The 18,328-nt window shown below is 46.6% G+C and overlaps 3 protein-coding genes across 3 annotated transcripts; 2 read left to right on the top strand and 1 right to left on the bottom strand.

Annotated features, from left to right (window-relative positions):
- The first annotated feature begins 176 nt into the window (after positions 1–176).
- nop16 (NOP16 nucleolar protein homolog (yeast)) lies at positions 177–2,064 on the top strand. Its single transcript, XM_088398139.1, has 5 exons — positions 177–394; positions 639–747; positions 953–1,013; positions 1,083–1,189; positions 1,656–2,064. The coding sequence occupies exons 1-5, from the start codon at positions 288–290 to the stop codon at positions 1,791–1,793; spliced, it is 522 nt and encodes a 173-aa protein (XP_088254265.1). The 5' UTR covers positions 177–287; the 3' UTR covers positions 1,794–2,064.
- Positions 2,065–2,114: 50 nt separating this feature from the next.
- Positions 2,115–4,147, bottom strand: arl10 (ARF like GTPase 10). Its single transcript, XM_088398138.1, has 4 exons — positions 3,868–4,147; positions 3,071–3,248; positions 2,805–2,980; positions 2,115–2,729 (listed from the first exon to the last, which is right to left on the bottom strand). The coding sequence occupies exons 1-4, from the start codon at positions 4,003–4,005 to the stop codon at positions 2,556–2,558; spliced, it is 666 nt and encodes a 221-aa protein (XP_088254264.1). The 5' UTR covers positions 4,006–4,147; the 3' UTR covers positions 2,115–2,555.
- Positions 4,148–5,366: 1,219 nt separating this feature from the next.
- On the top strand, positions 5,367–18,151 carry wwc1 (WW and C2 domain containing 1). Its single transcript, XM_088398134.1, has 22 exons — positions 5,367–6,195; positions 8,904–9,013; positions 9,089–9,292; positions 9,377–9,453; positions 9,559–9,638; positions 10,630–10,759; positions 11,139–11,285; positions 11,356–11,426; positions 11,488–11,733; positions 12,627–12,716; positions 13,184–13,845; positions 13,927–14,026; positions 14,117–14,287; positions 14,409–14,601; positions 14,669–14,809; positions 14,921–14,967; positions 15,218–15,419; positions 15,484–15,654; positions 15,728–15,820; positions 15,933–16,163; positions 16,244–16,362; positions 16,450–18,151. Exons 1-22 carry the CDS (start codon positions 6,077–6,079, stop codon positions 16,514–16,516), a joined length of 3,471 nt encoding a protein of 1,156 aa, XP_088254260.1. The 5' UTR covers positions 5,367–6,076; the 3' UTR covers positions 16,517–18,151.
- The last annotated feature ends 177 nt before the right edge of the window (positions 18,152–18,328 follow it).

The raw sequence follows: 18,328 nt of genomic DNA, 5'->3' as shown, positions 1-18,328 counted from the left end.
TAGTCACATGACCACAACTGCAGTACGTCCTCGCTTGTGAACTCATTTAATGAAACATAATACGTATTTATAATCATATGCATTTGAAGTATCTGTTTTATCAACAACAACAAAAATAAAATATAATAAACGACGGTAAAAATAACAGTGTGGTCACATGACCGGAAGTAAAAAACGCAACTTCCTCTCGCTGCTTCACGTTTTTCCACATTGCTAACAACACATGGCCCTGATATAGCTACCACTCTAATTAAACGGATAAAAAAAACATTTTATAATCAACAATCATGGGTAAACTCAAGAAGAATAGCAAAAAGAATACCTTTAACTATAACCGAGACCGCAAGAAACTTAAGAAGAAGTTCATGAAGAAAGCCAACCCGAGGATAGAAAAGTAAGCGACTCCATTATTTTTCTTTTGCGATCGTGTTATTACATTTCATTTATTACTTGTAACGTGATAATTACAACGGGTTGTCATATCTAACTATGCAGCTCATACTGTGTTGTTATGTTTTGAATGTTTCAAAGCAGTTAGCACGCATGCTAATTTAAGTCCCTTTAATAGTTTAGAGTCAGTCAAATCAGTTACAAGTTCACATGATTTCTGCCTGGAGGCTAATTTGATTGTTGTTCAGTAAATATATAGGAAACGCATGGGATCAAGGAAAGTCCATGGCCAAGAACCTGCGGGACATGGGCTTGGTGTCCGACCCGAACCGCAGTTTTCCCATCAAGCAAACCAGCGTAAGTGCAAATGCAAAATACAGACAACTCCATCATATGAGCCACATTGTTATTGATTGCAGTGATTTGTTTTTGCCAGAAGATGGCAAAATAGTGTCGTTTTTGAAGACAACAGTTCTCCAAACCTCATCAAAATAAATCTTGCACCAATACAGTGTGATGAAAGCACACCTGATCCAGTCCACGTTTTTTCAACCATTACCAGGTCTTCGGATTAAGAAAAGAGAGGAAGGCTCCTGTTGTGACCAAGCCCTACGTTGTCACTCGTAAGTTTTGGGGTAAAGCGGGGCACCTGGTGTCGTGTGTCATGACGTAAGTGTCAAATATATGAGCAGAGCTGGAGGAGGAGGCCAGCCAGTCAACGAATATTACCCCGACGCTGTCGACTGACTTGATTGAATACGTCCAGCACATGATCCGAGAACACAAAGACAACTACAAGGTGAGGATGCAAAAACCTTGAGGCACTTCAGTGCCAACCTCAGCCCTAAATCGATGACATAGTTTAATCATTTTCAATCAAAGTGTATTCCAAAAACATTTTTCCCCCCATTTCCTATTTTTTTTGGTGATAAAAATCACCTAGTGTCTTGAAAGCAAGTCATAAATGCTGTGAAATACTTGGTAATGATTACCCAGCTTTTGATAACTGTGGAACAAATTTATTCCTCGTGGTTGTGTTCCCTCTTGATTCCAAATAAGGCAATCAGAACAGATGGCGTATTGACTCCGGCGCTTGGCGTCTTCCAATTAGCGCATTCCCTCGAAGGTCTAATAAATGCACCTTGTTTCTCTTAACACAGCACATCTTGTGTCCTTCACAGAAGATAAAAATGTATTTTAAACATGACGATTCCCATGGACAAAATCGGATTGATTTCACTTTTCCTCTCGTTCGACCCCCGCAGGCGATGGCCCGCGACGAGAAAAACTACTACCAGGACACACCCAAGCAGATCAAGAGGAAGATTGAGCAGTACAAGCGCTTCCACGCGCAGCAGCACGCCGACTTTGTTGCCTCTCTCCCCAGCCCCATGTCCCACTGAGCGCTTGAAGCTTTACAAGTAAGAAAAAATAGTCTGTTCTTCACCCGAGGACTTAAAAATGGCATTCCCGATGTTGGTAACGCACATTTTTCACGGTTGACCCAGTTTTGCGTCGCTACAAAAGGAAATGAAGACATTAAGATGTGTTGGATATAGATTTGTCTCTATATCTATACACACACAAAAAATATACCTATTTTTATTTTTTTGCTATGGAACTCGTGTATGTTGATGTTTGCATCTCAATAAAATTGTTTCCCCGTACACCAAATTAATGTATTTTTTTCCCATCGGGAAAACATGAATTGTACAGTATGGCAATATGCTGACACTATTTTTTTATTTTCCACAAATAAAATGCATTTTGACATGTTCATATATACAACAGTTTGTGCAGTCATGAAAATCTTGAGTCCAACCAATGAATAATTTTCCATGGTAACAGCGCATCAAATGGAATAAAACATAACATTCATTTAAAATAAAATAAAAAAAAAAACCTCATAATTGTGAGTCTTCGCTCAACCATCAGTCATCAGGCGATATTAAATATCAAGTGACCGGCTGAACCTTTTTTTTTTTTTTTCCCCTGACTCAAAATATTTACAAATGGCACTGGTGTCTAAGCGACAATGTAACATAAAAAAAAAAAAAAAAGCGTAAAAAGTGGAACACTCAATGTCAACATATGTACGCACACTATTACGCAACATTGGACTGGAAAAAAGGTCCAGCTTAGAGGGAAGAGAAGCAACCCCCATATCAAACAAGCTGGAGCAGGAGGTCCTGGAAGGCATCCAGGCTTCTGCAGGAGTTCCTCAGGGCGCTGTCAGAATCCAACTGGGCAGCCAGGAGGAACAGCTTCCTGTCCTCCACCACCGAACCCAGAGACAAGGCTTCGTGGAGCTCCGACACGCTCACCGCCTCAGCTTTATCCTGGTGGGAGACACAAACACAACCCATTGTAGACTTTAATTTTCATTTTACTTTCAAGTGTTTTTTTTGTCTTGCCTGTTTGTTTCCCAGGACCACCACAGGCAGCTGGGGTTGCACTTGCAGGAGGCGGTGCAGCTCCGACTTTGCCAGCGGGAGGCGGCTGCGATCAGACGAGTCCACCACGTAGACCAGCACGTGAGTTCTGGTCAGATACTCGCACCAGTAGGGGCGCAATTCCTCACCGCCACCAACTGTAAAATGGAAAAAAAAGCACTTTTGTTTTTAATATCAAGATGCTAGATAAGCACTACTTCTATCTAAATAAAACTAATCTTACTTACTCTCTAGGAAATCTAACTGATAAGCGGGTGCCCTGACGCTGATGAAATTAAAGCCTCGGGTGGGGCGGCAGCGGCCCCTCTCGGCCCCCCCGGGCGTCAGGCTCTGAAGCATGCTGCTCTTGCCGGCTCCGTCTAAGCCGAGCACCAGCACCTGGCGCTTTCCGCATTCCTCTTCCTCCTGTGGAGGAGTAAACGTCAAACCCTTATCAGTGTGGACTTTGCGCAGAATCAGAGGTTCTGCTTCTTTATCGGCGTTTCCGTCGAGTAGAAACAGTGCAGGGATGATCGCAGCGATTGGATGTTTGCCAAGTTAGGTGACGCTATCAAAACATTTGTTAGCTTTGTCTTCTTCAGGGTGAAAACATCTTGATACAGCATTGCCTTGAGATTTTGAGTTTGGTGACTTCACTTTTTTTTTTTCTATTGATGAAAAACAGCACCTCATGACAGTTTGCAAGATAAAAACATACGATGACATAAGAATGGCAAATTTAGGCTATGGACATTGTACTGCTCCTGCTGGTGTGGGACAATAAGACTGTCTACATGTGTTGTCTCATCTTTTGTGTTACACACCTGGTTGTCAAGACATCACGATATTTTAAATGAGTTTGAGCTAATTTGCAAAATGCCATAAGATTGGATGTTATCCAGTTTGGTTAGCAGTCGATGAAAAGGTTCCTCTGACTTTTGGCGAGAGAAGTGAGGTCCAGCCTGCATGGCAGGACCCAAGCATGTAAAGAAAGATCAAGATTTGAACCAAGAACGCGCAACCAAACAATGGAGTGGTGCCTTACTTCCTTAATGGTGGCGTATTGCGCGTGGGGTGTCCACTTTCGCCTTGGGTAGAAGTAATTGAAGGCGATGAAGATTGCCGAGCCCAGCGTGGCCACGGCAGCGGTCAGCGCCACCGAGATTTGCCGGAGGAGCACCATGTGTGCAGGACCGGCGGCCGAAGCGGATTCGATGCTTCCCGGACGAATGCGGAGGCCGAATGCCGGCGTTTCAGCCGCCTCTGCTGCGGTTCCTCCCTCGACATGTGACCGCGAGCTCGCAGTATGGTGTTTTTGTTTTTGTTTCCCCAAGAGGCGCAGGATGATAACGGGGCGTTCAAGTGTTTCGTGTAAATGTGGGCTTCCAATGGGTGCGTTGCGCTCAAGTTACCTGGAACCCCCACTAACAAACGAGGAATATCTGACTGCACTTGAACGTTTCATCTCCACGTCCATCTTGTGATGTACATTCAAGTGACATTGATTTGCAAATAATGAAATAATGAGATTTTTTCCCCTCTATTTTATTATGTAATTTAATAATTTATATGTTAACGCATATACAATACATTATATTTCAGGTTTTTTTTCTAAATAAAAAAAAAACTGCCGAATTGTAGTACGTACTTTTTATATAAAAAGTAAACAACAGGTAATTTTCCACGAGAAGGTTCCAAATAAGTAATTGTACTGGAAATTTGTTTTTTGGTCTACCCATTCCTAAGACATGAGCAGCTCAACTGACCTTGAATTATGAAGGCGATGCGCAAAATGTCCACAAGCATCCCCATCCTGTTGATCTCTTGCCTCCGGTGGAAGAGTCGTCGGTGTTTGGTGATCTCCAACTGCCTATAATGAAAACTTGGTCGGTCTTCTTGCTGATGTTTGGCAGAGTGGTTCCGTTCCCAACTCCACCAGCCTTTTGTTCCTAAAATGATATCATAAAGTGATCTTTGAATGACACAAACATGTAGACCAAGTCATATGGCTTTCAAAGAAATGACTTTGAGGTAAAAAGAACAAAAAAACATTTTATATTGTTTGGTACATTATGCAAGCCATGCAATGTAGTGAGGAAAAATAGCTAAAACGAGTTCTAAAAATTGAATGATTTGTATTTGTGAGCTGAGCAGCACAGTTGACTTTGTCCAATCTTATTTTGCTATTGAGGCATCATTTTTCTTATTATTGCAAGAGCCCATTCACAACTATCAATAATTCCATCTCATCTTTCACATCTATCATCTGGGTCAGTATCAGTCCCTCAACTGGCCACTTGAGGGTGCTATCAGACTGCTCAAAGCCGCATTGGTACACAGGTTGAGGGTTCATACGTCATAGTTACTATGATCCTCTTTTTGATCCTAATAATAGTCCATATCTTGTAATATTTTATGTAATGATTCTCTTTAGAACATCAAAACAACGGTGCAGTTTTGATATATTATGATCAATCTGAAACCGTTTAAAAAAAGATTACTTTGAAACCAGAATCACAAGCCGGAAGCTACGGTGGGGAATATCCCGTTTAACTTGACGTAGCCGGATGAGTGTAGTGAAGTCACCGGGAACTAGTGGACGAACACTTTATCCAGCTGCACCATCACCGTGAAAGACGTCATTCAAATCGTAGAGTTTGTTTTTTATTTAGCGTCCGGCGTCTCCGCTTCCTCCCGTTGGGCTTATCCCCCCTTCCCTCTCCCAGCGTTGTGTTGTCAGGCGGACTAGCATCGGTTCCCCATCGGTCCTCCCTCGAACATGGTGGTGGCCTGTGGCCAAGAAGACGACGAGACAGCCCGGGGACGTCGAATGGAGTCTTTTTAAATCCATATTTCGGGTTTGTACTCTCATCTGTCGCGTTTGGAATTCACCGTTTGGACTCTCGACGTTGAAGGCAAATCTCCCCTATTAGCGGATTTGTAGGGGGGGCACAACGCGGTAATTTGGCGTCCGAAGTTACCCTCAACTTTTGGGGGGGGGGGAGATAAGATGGCGACATTGGAGGAGACAAGTGCACTCTGATGGGACCGCTTCACCCCCTGCGTCACTTTTAGCAGCCTTTGTTTGTTTACTTGGATTACTACATATTATGGATATTCACAGTCAAGAGGCGCTTTCTCAGGAATAACCACCATCACCGGTGATGACAAGAATGACCGAGAAAAGCGATGGTTTCCCCTCGTCGAGATTTTGAGTAGTCGCGGGCAGTTCATTACATGGAGACTCGGCTGACATGCCGAGGACGGAGTTGCCACTACCCGACGGTTGGGAGGAAGCCCGAGACTTTGACGGCAAAGTCTACTACATCGACCACATCAACCATAGCACCAGCTGGATCGATCCGAGAGACAGGTAAGAAAGGGAACAAGGCTGCCATCAAAGAATCTTACTTTGGCAATCAAAAGAAAGTACACAGAAAGAAAAAAAAACATCTGTACGAATTATGTGATATGTGTTTCTAATGAAAACTGTGAAATTCTTCTAAAAAGAAACATTTTGAAGTGTGTATTTGGAGAGAGCAATAATTCACCTCTGATAAGAAATGTTGAATTTGAAGTGAACTTGTTATCTTGCTAGTAATATTCTTGTATAAAAACATCTCATGGCACCTTTATGGTTTCCTTAAGACCACAGACTTCGACACCAAATCCCTTTCATACCTCGTGTCTGGAATCCAAACGGCTTAAGCTTGTTGCTTTTTTCATTTCATATTTAATTTCCCTCAGCTGCTCCAGTTGACGTGAGTCCAAACGTTATTGTCATGGCAGCGTCGCTCCCTTCTTTTTCCATCGTCCGCTCACGTCGAGAAATGGGTTGATGGTGTCCTCAAAATTTAAAAGTGGCAGCTGCTTTGAGGACGTCTGACATTTGAAGGAGTCATGCAAGGCTGGGCAAACTTTAATATTCAGAAATTTGACTCTAAATGCAATCGATTTGAAGGCCACACGTGCCCACCCGGGCAAGTAGTTAAACATTTAGCCACCGGTTTGTGGAAGATCGAACGAGGTTAGCGTCCTTGAAACATACACACGCACACACACACATTCCTGAAACGCACGGCGTGAAGGGCCAAGCGGCACTCGCCGGCCAAGCGTCTGATTCATCCCGAATCCCTTTCACCGCCTGCCAAGGTGCACGGGGTTCAAAGTTCAACGTGAGGCCCCACAGAGTGCCACAGGCATCGTTGACTACTTCCTCTCAAATACCTAACCAATAATTTTCTTTTGGATTAACACAGCTCATTGTTCGAAAGAATTGCAGGAATTTAATTTTTGCTTTTCCATAAAAAATGGCGGAATTGCGTCAAACTGTTACTTTTATAAATGTGTTCCAAGTCATTTGTCAGGTACAATTTGGAACACGCATCTGACATGCTTCATACATGACATGAACATTGAAGTGCAGGAAAGTAACAACAGCTAACCGGAGGTATGTCCGACACGAGCACTTGAGCAACATATTTGGCATTGCTAGCGTTCTTTCCGCCATCCAACTGGCCTGACGTGTCGCACCAGTAATCGTCCGCTGTCGTTAGAAAATGCCGCCAATACTTTTAAGCTTCACAAATATGTTGTTTGGATTCACAATTTCAAAAAAAGCCAACTGCTCAGCTCTTCTTGAATGTGCAAAATGGTTCTTCTGACGCACCAAACGTGTGTCGTCAGGCTACAAGAATGTCATCTGCCAGATAAGATCGTTTACTAGCGCTACGCAGATCTTCTGATATTCCCTCACAGAAATCTTGCGTGTGGATGAATAGTTGTTTGCCTTGGAACTCGCCGCTTGGTATTTAGTCATTCAGAAATACGCTTGGTGCTTTCCACCATGGTGTAATTGAAAAAAAAAAACGATCACGGCCACATTCAAACGTGTCGAGGAGCTTCTTCTCCACTGCCTGTTTGAATTTATGATGGTTCTCGACAAAAGCAATCGCTTGACTTTGACTCGGCTGAAATGAAAAAAGGAATAGCTTACTATCAGCTAGCATTCAAGTCTCTTTCAAAACAAGTCACTCACATCTACTCTTGCCAACAAGCAATCATCTTCGTACAAATATTTACGATGTGTACTCCCTCACCCACGGGCTCTGCTGGATTCATTTCGATTTTCGTTTCGGTGCTGTGAAGCAGTGGAGCATGTGAGCGGGACTTCAAGTGGCTATTGAGCAACTGACAGCCAAATGGAAGCCAGGCCGCCGTAACCAGCTGGCCCTTCAAGTTTGGGTCAGCGGCCGTTAGAGGACACGATTTAGTGGGTGAGAGTACAGAGAGGCCCAGAATCAAATAATGGGGGGGTACGGCCAGCCAACCGGTGGTTGGCAGCAACCTCCATGTCGCTCTGTCCTGAAGCTAAATTTAGAGCCAAGCTGAGGCCATCTTACGTGGCCCCTTCTATTATTCAATAGGGAAAAGGACCCAGTTCACTTTCTGTCTGCAGAGATGCTCGGTACTTATTTTGGGGTGACTTGTTTTTGCTTCAAGTAAATTCAGCTGCACTTGACTTAAATATGAAAAAAAAAAATCGCTCATGGAAGCGGGGAGAGTTTTTATGCCTCCGCCCTGTAAGGAATTCTCTCCGTGGCTAGTAAAGACCGAGTTTTGAGAAAGAGAAGGTGGCATCATGGAGTAGCCCCGCCCCTCACCACTTCGCTGACTGGTTGGAAGGCCGACGGTTGCCCTAGAAACCTCCAGGCGATGCGTTAGTGCTGCTCGAGGAATGCCGCGGGTCGGTTTCCTCCTATTGTGGTCTGCGGGAGGGACCCCCCGGCCCCCCCTCCTAGCCCTCTACTTTTTTTTTTTTTATCTTACCCCCCTCTTGGAGGTGAATAGAGAACTCCGAAACACCAAACTGGTCACCCCCCCCTCCTCCAACTGCTTCATGGAAGCTCTTTCAGACATCGCAATGAAAGAACAGGTTTAAAAAAACACCCTCGAATCTCATTTGTTTTTAAAAATGAATGAAAATAATACACCATAGCCTGAATGCATAATTTGAGTGACACCGTTCCGACTTCATTGAGGTGTGTGACAATATTTTTTTTTCCTCCTCCTCCGCCGCAGGCAGACGAAGCCTCTGACGTTCGCCGACTGTATCGGAGATGAGCTACCGGTCGGTTGGGAGGAGGCGTTCGACCCCATGGTCGGGGCGTACTATGTCGACCACAACACAAGTGAGTTCATTTGATCTGTCTACGACAGTTCAGTCATTTGTATTTTCTGATGGGATCTCAAACGGTTCCTCCCAGAGAGCACCCAACTGGAGGACCCGCGAGCCCAGTGGCAGCGGGAGCAAGAGGCCATGCTCCGGGAGTACCTGGCCGTGGCCCGGGATGCCCTCAGCGCCCAAAAGGAGATCTACCAGGTGAAGGAGCAGCGGCTCCGTCTCGCGCAGCAGGAGTACCTCCAGCTCAACAACACTTGGCGGGACAAGTCCACGTCGCAGACCAGCTGTGAGCGTCGCCTCGGACGAATGAATCAGTCCGATGCGGTGGGAAAAGAACTTTTTAAATATATTTCTGCCCTTTCCACTCCAGTGAACTCCAGAACGTCCACCTCCAGCAAGTACGACCCAGATATCCTCAAAGCCGAAATCGCCACAGCCAAAAGTCGGGTAAGAGAACATCACGTAAACACCATACGAATTTGACTGGATCATATAATTCCTCCACTTTTCTTCATATCATCTACCCTGTCCTCCATTTTGTGTGTGTCTCAGGTCAGCAAGCTGAAGCGGGACCTGGCCTGTATGAAGCAGGAGCTGCAGTACAAAGAACAAGGCTTCGAGACCCTCAAAGAGTAAGCCCTCTCGCTCAGCCCGGCTAAAACGCACGCGCGTTTCTCTTCAGGTCATTCCCTCCGCCGTGTGACCGGTCGGAATTCGACATTTGTGCAAACATCATCATTCTCGTGAGCAGTAAACGTCTCCTTATCAGCGCGGTTATTGCCTCAGCGTTTATCGCACATTCCACGCGGCCATTAAACACGGTTGCCTCGATTAAAGCACCAGCTGACGAGAGTAAGTGCGTGCGGCGGCCATTAATCAAGCCGCTGTTGGCGGGAAGCGTTTGTCCCTGTTCCAATCCCACACTGCCGCCGTTCTTTTGTTCCGCGTGTTTTTTTGAAAACCACTTCTCGCCGTCCGTCGTAGCTTAGCGGGGGGGGGGTGGCGATGTGCGTCTCGCGCCGCTCCGGAGCTCATGCAAGTGAGAGTGTCACAGGAGGATTAATGAGTAGCCGAGCGGTTGAACAACATTCCTGCGTGGCTCCCCGCTGCCGCCGCCACCTCTCTCCTGTTACAGTCATCGGGCGGCGCTTGCGCAAATACAAAATAGGCTTAAGCCTGGAATGCGGCCGCCCGCTTCCTGATAAGATTTTACTAAATACCTAACAATACTTGAAATTTTTGGGGCCCGCTGCGTGGGAACTTTTTTTGTTTGAAGTAAATGTTAAATGCAAAGCACCTCGGCCTCATGACACTGTTCCTGCGCCGTCATGTATAAGAAGCATTTACAAGAGGATTACGCTCTCCCCTCCTTTAGCTTCCTCATTCTCCATGCACGTCGCTCGCTGTCTCTCTCTTCTCCTTCTCGCCCTCCGCCTCTTCCCTCCCTGAAGAATGTGGAAGGACCTGTTGTCCTGACGCGCGCATGACTTCATTACCATAAACTTGGCTGCCCCCGGTGGCTGTTTGCCGCAGTGCCGCTAACTCGACAAAATATTGCCAGCATTTATTCGGGATCCTTCACATCCGTGTTGTGAACAAAACTCCCCTTCCTTCCCTTTGTAGGATCGACCAGAAGGTGTCCAACGGCCCATATGGCTTCAAACTGCAGGAGGCGCAGGCCATCCTCAACGAGGTGCGCTCCATTCGAGATGCCATCAGCACTGGCGAGAAGGAGAAACAAGAACTCATGCAGGTGCTTGGAATCTCCTAATTTTCCTTCCGTCATCACTATACCGGGATTTTTAGAAGATGGACAATGTAAACGAATCAATAATTCGGAATGGATCCACTGTGTTTTGAAAACGTAGCCATTATGAGTCACTCATGACTGTATGAATGAGCTCATTAGTTGTAGACTCTTCTGCACTCACCTTCCCTGTCCCCCTTTTGTGATCATTTGCAGCTGACGCCGCAGTCTGATCCCTCGTGTGTGTGTGTGTGTGTGTGTAGTGGGGGGGTGGCTGTAAGTGTAATAGAGGTTTAACAAATATGATTGTCAAGCCCAGCCGTTTTCTGAGGTGGTGTGAAAATCGATTGGCAGGCTCAATGTATATGTTCCATCTTCCACACAGAAACTAGCGATTCTGAAGGATGCTTTCCAGTTGGACTCGGGCTCGCAGCAGGATCTGTGGGGCAGCAGTCCCTCGCTGGCCAACTCGGAGCTGTCCATCCCGCGACTCTACTCTGACGCCGGGTCCCAGACGGACATCCCCGCCGAGGTGAGTCGTGGTCGTAAACAAGCAACATGAGAAAAGCCCTTCCATAAAACTGCTTTCTGCGTGTGTGCAGTTTGTGAACAACTCCAACAAACTTGCGGAGAAAGTTCGCCTGAGTCTGAAGTACGAGGAGGCCAAACGAAGGTAAGCCGCTTGCCCTGGTTTTTTTTTCGTCCTTCATCCCTCATCGCGACCTTCCTCCCAGGATCGCCACCATTGAGGTGCAGATCGCCAAGCTGGACAGCGAAGCGTGGCCGGGCCTGCTGGACCCGGAGCGCGACCGCCTCATCCTCATCAACGAGAAGGAGGAGCTGCTGAAGGAGTTGCAGTACGTACGTCCCCAACAGCGCCTGGAGCCCAGCGACGCCCAGAAGCTGGAGACGCAGAAGAAGCGTCTGGAGAGAGACCTGCAGGCTGCCAGGGACAACCAGAGCAAAGCTCTGACCGAAAGGTGAGCAAAAGAGTTTCAATCAAAAACAATCCGTCATAACTCCTGAAAAGTTGGATTGTTTCTGATCACCCAGAAGGGTCACCATAAATGTTAGCGCAAAGTGATGAAAACCAAATGACCTTCAATTGTCTTCTGACCGCGAATGACGTCAAACGTCCACAATCCTTATCGCAGACTCGACAGCCCCCCCCCCCTTGTCTACCCCGCCGCCTCTTTTCCACTCTCAACAGGACTACCGTTGTTCAGGTCGGACCCTTCCTGCGCTCGAGCTCCCTTTGTGCCCCGTCTCCTGTTGCCGTAACACGAGACGTTCATAAAAGAGCCTCTTGTCGGCCGCACTCGGGCCCTCGTGTTCACAAAGACGCACATACTACATTAAGTACACTCGCAGAGTGGTCCGAACCACTGCTTCTGAAGAAAATGATAGATATTGCAAATTTTAAGCATATTTTTACATTTAATTTTCAAGCTATAATGTGGAATTTTCCAAATTGGAGAATATTAATTATATCATATTTGGAATTTAGAATTTCTGTTTTATTCCCATGGAAATTTTCATGGACCTTTGTGACTTGCGCTTTTTTTTTTTTTTAACAAGAGTTCTTTACTATTGTAAACTATAAATCGTAACCAAATTAGTAGGGTTCGTAAATTATTGAACAGGTCAACACAACAACAAGTCCCATGAGTAGAAAGTGAAGGTTCAATAGATGTGAACCAATGCGCAGCTGCTCAGTAACCCGAGCAAAGGCTTCCTCGCTTTGGCCCGTTTCCATTCAAAACATTGGATCATGTGACCAGCTGTCAATGGCCACCTTTCCTCATGATAAAGTTGCAATCACCAAATATTTTCATAAATGAATGATATATTTTTTTCCCTCCTCTGTTTTCAGGCTGCGACTTCACTGCAAGAGGAACAAGCTGGTCAGGGAGCTGGAGGAGTTGGTTCGACTGGCCACGTCGTTGCATACTCAGCTCAAAAGGTTGGTTCACTTGAGATCGTTCTTGGATGCAAAATTAATGCACTTTCTAACATCGGTACGGAAGAGCTAACTGAAGTGTCGAGGTGATACGGAGCAATCAGGGAACGTCCCTCAAGTTTTATTTTCACCTGTTAAAGTTCCCACATTAGTATGACTTGGCTCTAACGTCTTTCTCAAATCTGAATAATTTCTTGTGCTCGTTTTTTGACACAAAGCTGGCTTACCCTACATCAAACTAAGTCTTACTAAAAGCAGAAAAGTGCAAGAAATTGTGACATTACACTTCTCAGCATTGCAGCATTGCTTCTCTGGCGCCACCTGTTGGTAGATGTTGGAACAGCAAGCGCTCTTTCATCTACAAGGACATCTTTTGTTCAGATCCACTTCTCACAAAAAATTAACAATATTGGTTGAGATTTCAGAAAGAACGCTAAATTTATTATGATTTGGAATTTTTTTGTGTGCAGCCTGTCCGCCAGCACGCTGTCGTGTTCGTCCGGCAGCAGCCGAGGCTCGCTGACGTCCAGCCGCGGCTCGCTGGCCACCACCTCCAGCTTGGGCTCCTCCTCCTCCCTGAGTTTCACCGACATCTACCTGGAGCAGCCGGAGCTGGCCGACCCGGACTTCCAGAACAAGCTGGACAGCCTCCTGCAGGACGGCGGCCAGGCTGGCTACCGGCCCTCCAACTCCATCACCACCATACACGAACACGAAGTGGTGACGGGCGCCGACGGGAGGGACGACGAAAGGCCCGAAGGCCAAACACAGAGGCTGGGTGGAGATTTTGGCAAAGGTGTTGCGGGAGGGGAGGTGGGACCATCCAGGATTCAAGCGCTCAGACTCTCCGAGACCCCACGCTCCATGAACTCTTTGTCGCCACGCTCGTCGCTCTCCTCGCTCTCGCCGCCTTGCTCGCCGCTTGTCACGGACGCTACCTTCCTATCCGGGGAGGCCTTTGCCGGCCAAGCGGGGCCCGGCGGCGTGAGCCTAGATTTGGAGCTTCAGAGCAGACTAGCGGAGCTGGACCTCAGGCTGGACTCCCAGGAGCGGCGGCAGGAGGAACGAGGCGCCCCCGGTGGGCTGGAGGAGAAGCAGAAACGCAACGGCTTGCTGGTCGAGGAGGTGAAAGGTAAAACGGAGAAGCTATACTATGCTTCTAAAAGTCTGATCTAGTGCAAGGGCGTCATCTCTGCACCCATCACACTTTCAGTAGCGCCACTTGCAGCAGGGTCGAAGATTGGCGTGATCTCAGCTGTGTCTGACGAGTCTGTCGCCGGGGACAGCGGCGTGTACGAGCCCTCTGAGCGCAGGTACCGACACCATCTTTAAAAACAAATCACACATGTTCACTTTAAAACATGTTATTTAATAGTTGAGGATTCTTCTTCTGCTTCTTCCAGGCCAGGCCTCCCTGGCGACCTCCTCCTGACCTCCGACGAGGAGAGGCTGCCTCTGGGCTGCGCTCAGGTGCAGCTCGGCTTCCGCTACGAGCCACGAGACCAGCGCTTCACAGTCTCCGTCTTGCGACTGTCCAACTGTAGCGCCCTCTGTCTTCCGGCTGACCAGAAAATGTAAGAATTCAATACCCATGAGAAAGATGGCTTCAAAATCTGCGCTAGAGCGGGAGCACAAATGTTGAGTCACAACCTAGCGATCAAAATTTGAAAAGCTCATGTGTCATGTCACCTGCAGACACGTCCGCGTCGCCGTGCTCCCCTGCGTGGAGACCACACGCTGCCTTTTCCGAACCTGCGGTTACCCACCAGAAGAAGTTTTGGACTTCAACGAGGTGTTCGGGATCCAGCTGTCTCACAGCGCACTACGGCAGAAAACGCTGAGGGTGGACGTGTGCGACACGGCCAAGTCGGGCCACGAGCGATGCCTGGTGAGTCTTCATTGTGTTCTCCAGCGGTAGGAACTAACTAAAAAAAACAAAATTCCTCATTCCACAGGCAGGAGCCCAGATCAGCCTGGCTGACGTCAGCTGTTCGGAGGAGAGAAGAACCAAGTGGTACAATCTGCTGAGTCATGCTCTCCTGCCTATTGCCAGCGGCAAGGACAAAGAGAGCAGCTCAACCAGCGGCTTGGACACGGTGAGAGCCAACGCAAACTTAGCGTAGGCCGCACACATTCTTGGCATGTTTGTGAAGTTTCTTTTGTTTGTGAAGAAAAGGCGGGGCACTAATCATGGTCGCTTGTTTCAGAGCGGACCTTGTAGGAGTGACAGAGTTGCGGGCGACGAGGAAGCGTGGTGAGTTTCGTCGAGTTAGCACACCTGACTTTCACACCCACGCCTTTTTTGCGTCAACATTTCTGCGGTCAACACTTCTTCCTGTTTACATATGAGAGAAGATATGAAAGAACGAGAGACATCGGGTCGGGAATGTTTGTGACATGACAACGCTCTGGAACGCGCCGTCGGAATGCCGGCGGGCCGGTTTGCGAACGTAAATAAAGCTGCTTGAATTTCCCAAATATCAAAGTGCGACCTTCGTTCTCAGGCACGGCGACCTGTTGGAGGTCTTTGACGATGATGAGGAAGAACTCTGCGCTGAGGGAACAGAGCCTGTGGAGGAAGGAGACCTTTACTTCGCTGATGGCGGCCAGTGGCAGGCAGAGGAGGAGCAACAGCAAGATGAAGAGGAGGAGGAGGAGGACGAGAGCGAGACCAAAGTTCCCCCACGAGCCGCCATTAAAGAAAAGGTAAATAAATAAATGACAGCAAAAAAAAAGCAGCTTTAAATTTGCCCACCTGATGACGTCTCAGGTGAACAAGGAGACGAGTATGGACGGTTTGTCATCCGGTCACCACTCGGTGGTCCGACCCAAGGAACGGCGTGCCGACCTCCCCCAACATCAGCACGCCTTCATGCGGGGCACCGCCATCATCCGCTCCAAGACCTTCTCCCCGGGCCCGCAGAGCCAGTACATCTGCAGGGTGAGCTAACTCACAGCGGCCACAAGGGGGCGACCAGCGCTTGGCTTGAGCTCATTTTTCCGTCTGCTCGCAGATCAACCGGAGTGACAGCGACAGCTCCACGCTCTCCAAAAAGTCTCCATTTGTGCGAAACGCCTCCGAGAGACGCAGCATGCGCATGAAGAAGGTACAAAGACCAACAACAACCTTTTTTTTATTTTTGAGCAGCAAGACTTCACATACAAATGTGGTCTCAACATTCCAATATCAAAACAAAAGTTGTTGCTGGTGTCCTCCAGCCTCCCACGCAGGTGAAAGGTCTGGACGGCCTGCTGCGGACCTCTTTGGACCTGGAGCTGGACCTGCAGGTGTCCCGCACCCGCCAGTCGCGCCTGGATCAGGAGCTGCACGTCTTGCGTGAGCTGAAGGCGCAGCTGGAGACGGCGCGGCAACAGGGCCGGCGCGAGCTACCCGCCTGGGTCCGAGAAGACGAGCGCTTCCGTCTCCTCCTCAAGCACGCCGAGAAACAGGTGAACTTCTTCACACCTTTTGGGTAAACGCTTTAGCAGCTTCCGGGTTCTTAAAGTAAGCTCCCGACCGTGTCCGACAGACTCAGGAGGAGCAGCTGCAGGAGAAGCGGGTGGAGAAGATGATGAGGGCGGCGGCAAAGGACGTCCACAAAATCAGAGGTCGCAGCCGCAAGGAGGTCCCCGAGGTGCAGACTTTCCGGTAAGGGGAACCGCCTCGGAAAGATAAGTTGTACCGAAAGCAAGATGCCTATTTTGGAGTTCCAAAACATCACGTCCATCTTTCCAGGGAGAAAATGGCATTCTTCACACGAGCCAAGACCAGTATCCCGGATCTGCCGGCCCATGACGTCTAGCCAAGCATTTCAAGAGAGTCTTAACCCTCCTCTGCGCCTCAAGTCAAAGCGGTCGTATGAAGAATTTTACCATATCGTAGACGTAAAACAAATATTACCGTGACCACTCAGCATTGTTAGCTTTTGTAAAGTTAGTGACCACACCGCTCCAGGTTTTCGTTTTGTTTTGTTTCTGTTACTAACATGACTTTGAAATCATTCCAGCACAAGCAACAGCACAAAATGTCTAATCTAACAATAATGGTACTGAAGCAACAAGATTTGATGAGAATCGTAAATACAATATGAGAAAGTATGTTTTTAAATGATCTGTATTTGTATTTGAAATCCTCTTGAACTGGAAGAAGAGAACTACAAGTCCCAGCATGCATCGCAGCACCTCGTCACACACCCAAATTCCCTCACAATCTTCACTACTTTCATCTAGAGTAGCAAAAGGAAATATTTGAATGCTTAAAAAAAAAATCCGATCATTTATATCCTATCAATAGCACTGATGGTCGCGATTCCGTTTTTTTCTACATTCTTATTTGAATGAGTCAAAAAAACTCTCGCACTCAGGTAGAAAATTAGTTAGTCTGCACTTTAATGGAATGATTGTAAGCAGTGTCAAGAGAAAAAAAATATATCACGCTGGAATGATTATTGAAACCTTGAAAAAAATTTGAATGACTGCAAAACATCGTGATTGTACTCAGCACCAGCATTGGCACCTTGCTCTTCATTCTGATTGGCTATTTCGTTGAACGAGTTGTAACTCATTTACAGTTTTCCGCATCCATGACTGGACTTTTTTGAAACAACAGAACCAGTAATCTGTATTTATCAATTACTGGGTTGCAAAGGGGCAGAAAGTTTAAAAATAATTTTCCATGGGGAATTTTGGAAATCTTCCAAATTGGAAATTTTATCGGCTTTAAATGCGGATTGAGGGTATTTAATGAAATCCTACTGTATTCACATTCATTGAAACAATTGAAAATTATTTGGGGTCAAAGGACTAATACGTTTTTAAATTATTTCTCTTGGTCTCATTTTTTTCCCCATATCACAAAACCTGGCCCTTTTTAACAGGGGTGTGTAGACTGTCAAATTCACAAGTGATGAGAGTTAAATACTCGTTTAAAAAAAAAAAAAAAAAAAAAATCCAAACGCTGGAATGTTTTTTTTTCCTCAATGTGAACACTGTCAAGAGAATCTCATCTAGATCGACTCCGTGTTTTTGTTGCTCTTTACTTGCGGATGAAGGAATGTTATTTTTACCACACGAATGTCGAGAGAGAAAAAAATGCTGTTGATGTCCCAAGTGATCTCTTTATTATTTTGTTTTTTAATGTAGAGACCCCCACTCATTAACCTATTTGTGTTGTGATGATGAGGGTGAGGATGCATGTGCGTGATTGAGGAGGAACCAACCAGCATATATTTATTGCACTTTGTGATTTGGGTGTGCTTTTCCTTTTTTTTTTTTTTCTTCCTTTTTCTCGTCAGGCATCCCGAAAAGCTGTGAATTGAATTCTCAGACACTGTACTGTCAACCAGAGTTGTAAATACTTCACCAGCACAAAAAAAGACAACCACAACAAAAACACAATATCTTTTGTAGTTTCACAACAAATAAAATGTTATCTTTTATTTCTGCGGGTTGGTTGTTGTTGTTTTCAGTTTCCCCTTTAAAACAATTTTGCCTTTTCAGGAGCTTTTGTCGTGGAGAAACTTTGTGTCACATTTCGTCTTGTGTTACTGTTGTCATGGTTACAGTTTGCATCTCTCCGCACTCGCCCCTCCCCTCCTGTGTCTCTTCATAAATCA

Source organism: Syngnathus floridae, chromosome 15 (genome assembly GCF_059516105.1).
Source record: "Syngnathus floridae isolate MCC-2025c chromosome 15, RoL_Sflo_1.0, whole genome shotgun sequence".
Taxonomy (NCBI): domain Eukaryota; kingdom Metazoa; phylum Chordata; class Actinopteri; order Syngnathiformes; family Syngnathidae; genus Syngnathus; species Syngnathus floridae.
This window is presented reverse-complemented; position numbering and strand designations above follow the sequence as displayed.

Bases quoted from the DNA above. Each gene is read 5' to 3' on its own strand.
- nop16 (XM_088398139.1), top strand. From the start codon at position 288: ATGGGTAAACTCAAGAAGAATAGCAAAAAGAATACCTTTAACTATAAC. The intron at 748-952 runs GTAAGTGCAAAT...AACCATTACCAG, and splicing joins TTCCCATCAAGCAAACCAGC to GTCTTCGGATTAAGAAAAGA. The intron at 1,190-1,655 runs GTGAGGATGCAA...CGACCCCCGCAG, and splicing joins AACACAAAGACAACTACAAG to GCGATGGCCCGCGACGAGAA.
- arl10 (XM_088398138.1), bottom strand. From the start codon at position 4,005: ATGGTGCTCCTCCGGCAAATCTCGGTGGCGCTGACCGCTGCCGTGGCC. The intron at 3,249-3,867 runs GTAAGGCACCAC...ACTCCTCCACAG, and splicing joins AATACGCCACCATTAAGGAA to GAGGAAGAGGAATGCGGAAA. The intron at 2,981-3,070 runs GTAAGTAAGATT...TCCATTTTACAG, and splicing joins TCAGTTAGATTTCCTAGAGA to TTGGTGGCGGTGAGGAATTG.
- wwc1 (XM_088398134.1), top strand. From the start codon at position 6,077: ATGCCGAGGACGGAGTTGCCACTACCCGACGGTTGGGAGGAAGCCCGA. The intron at 14,027-14,116 runs GTACCGACACCA...TGCTTCTTCCAG, and splicing joins TACGAGCCCTCTGAGCGCAG to GCCAGGCCTCCCTGGCGACC. The intron at 14,968-15,217 runs GTGAGTTTCGTC...CTTCGTTCTCAG, and splicing joins GCGGGCGACGAGGAAGCGTG to GCACGGCGACCTGTTGGAGG.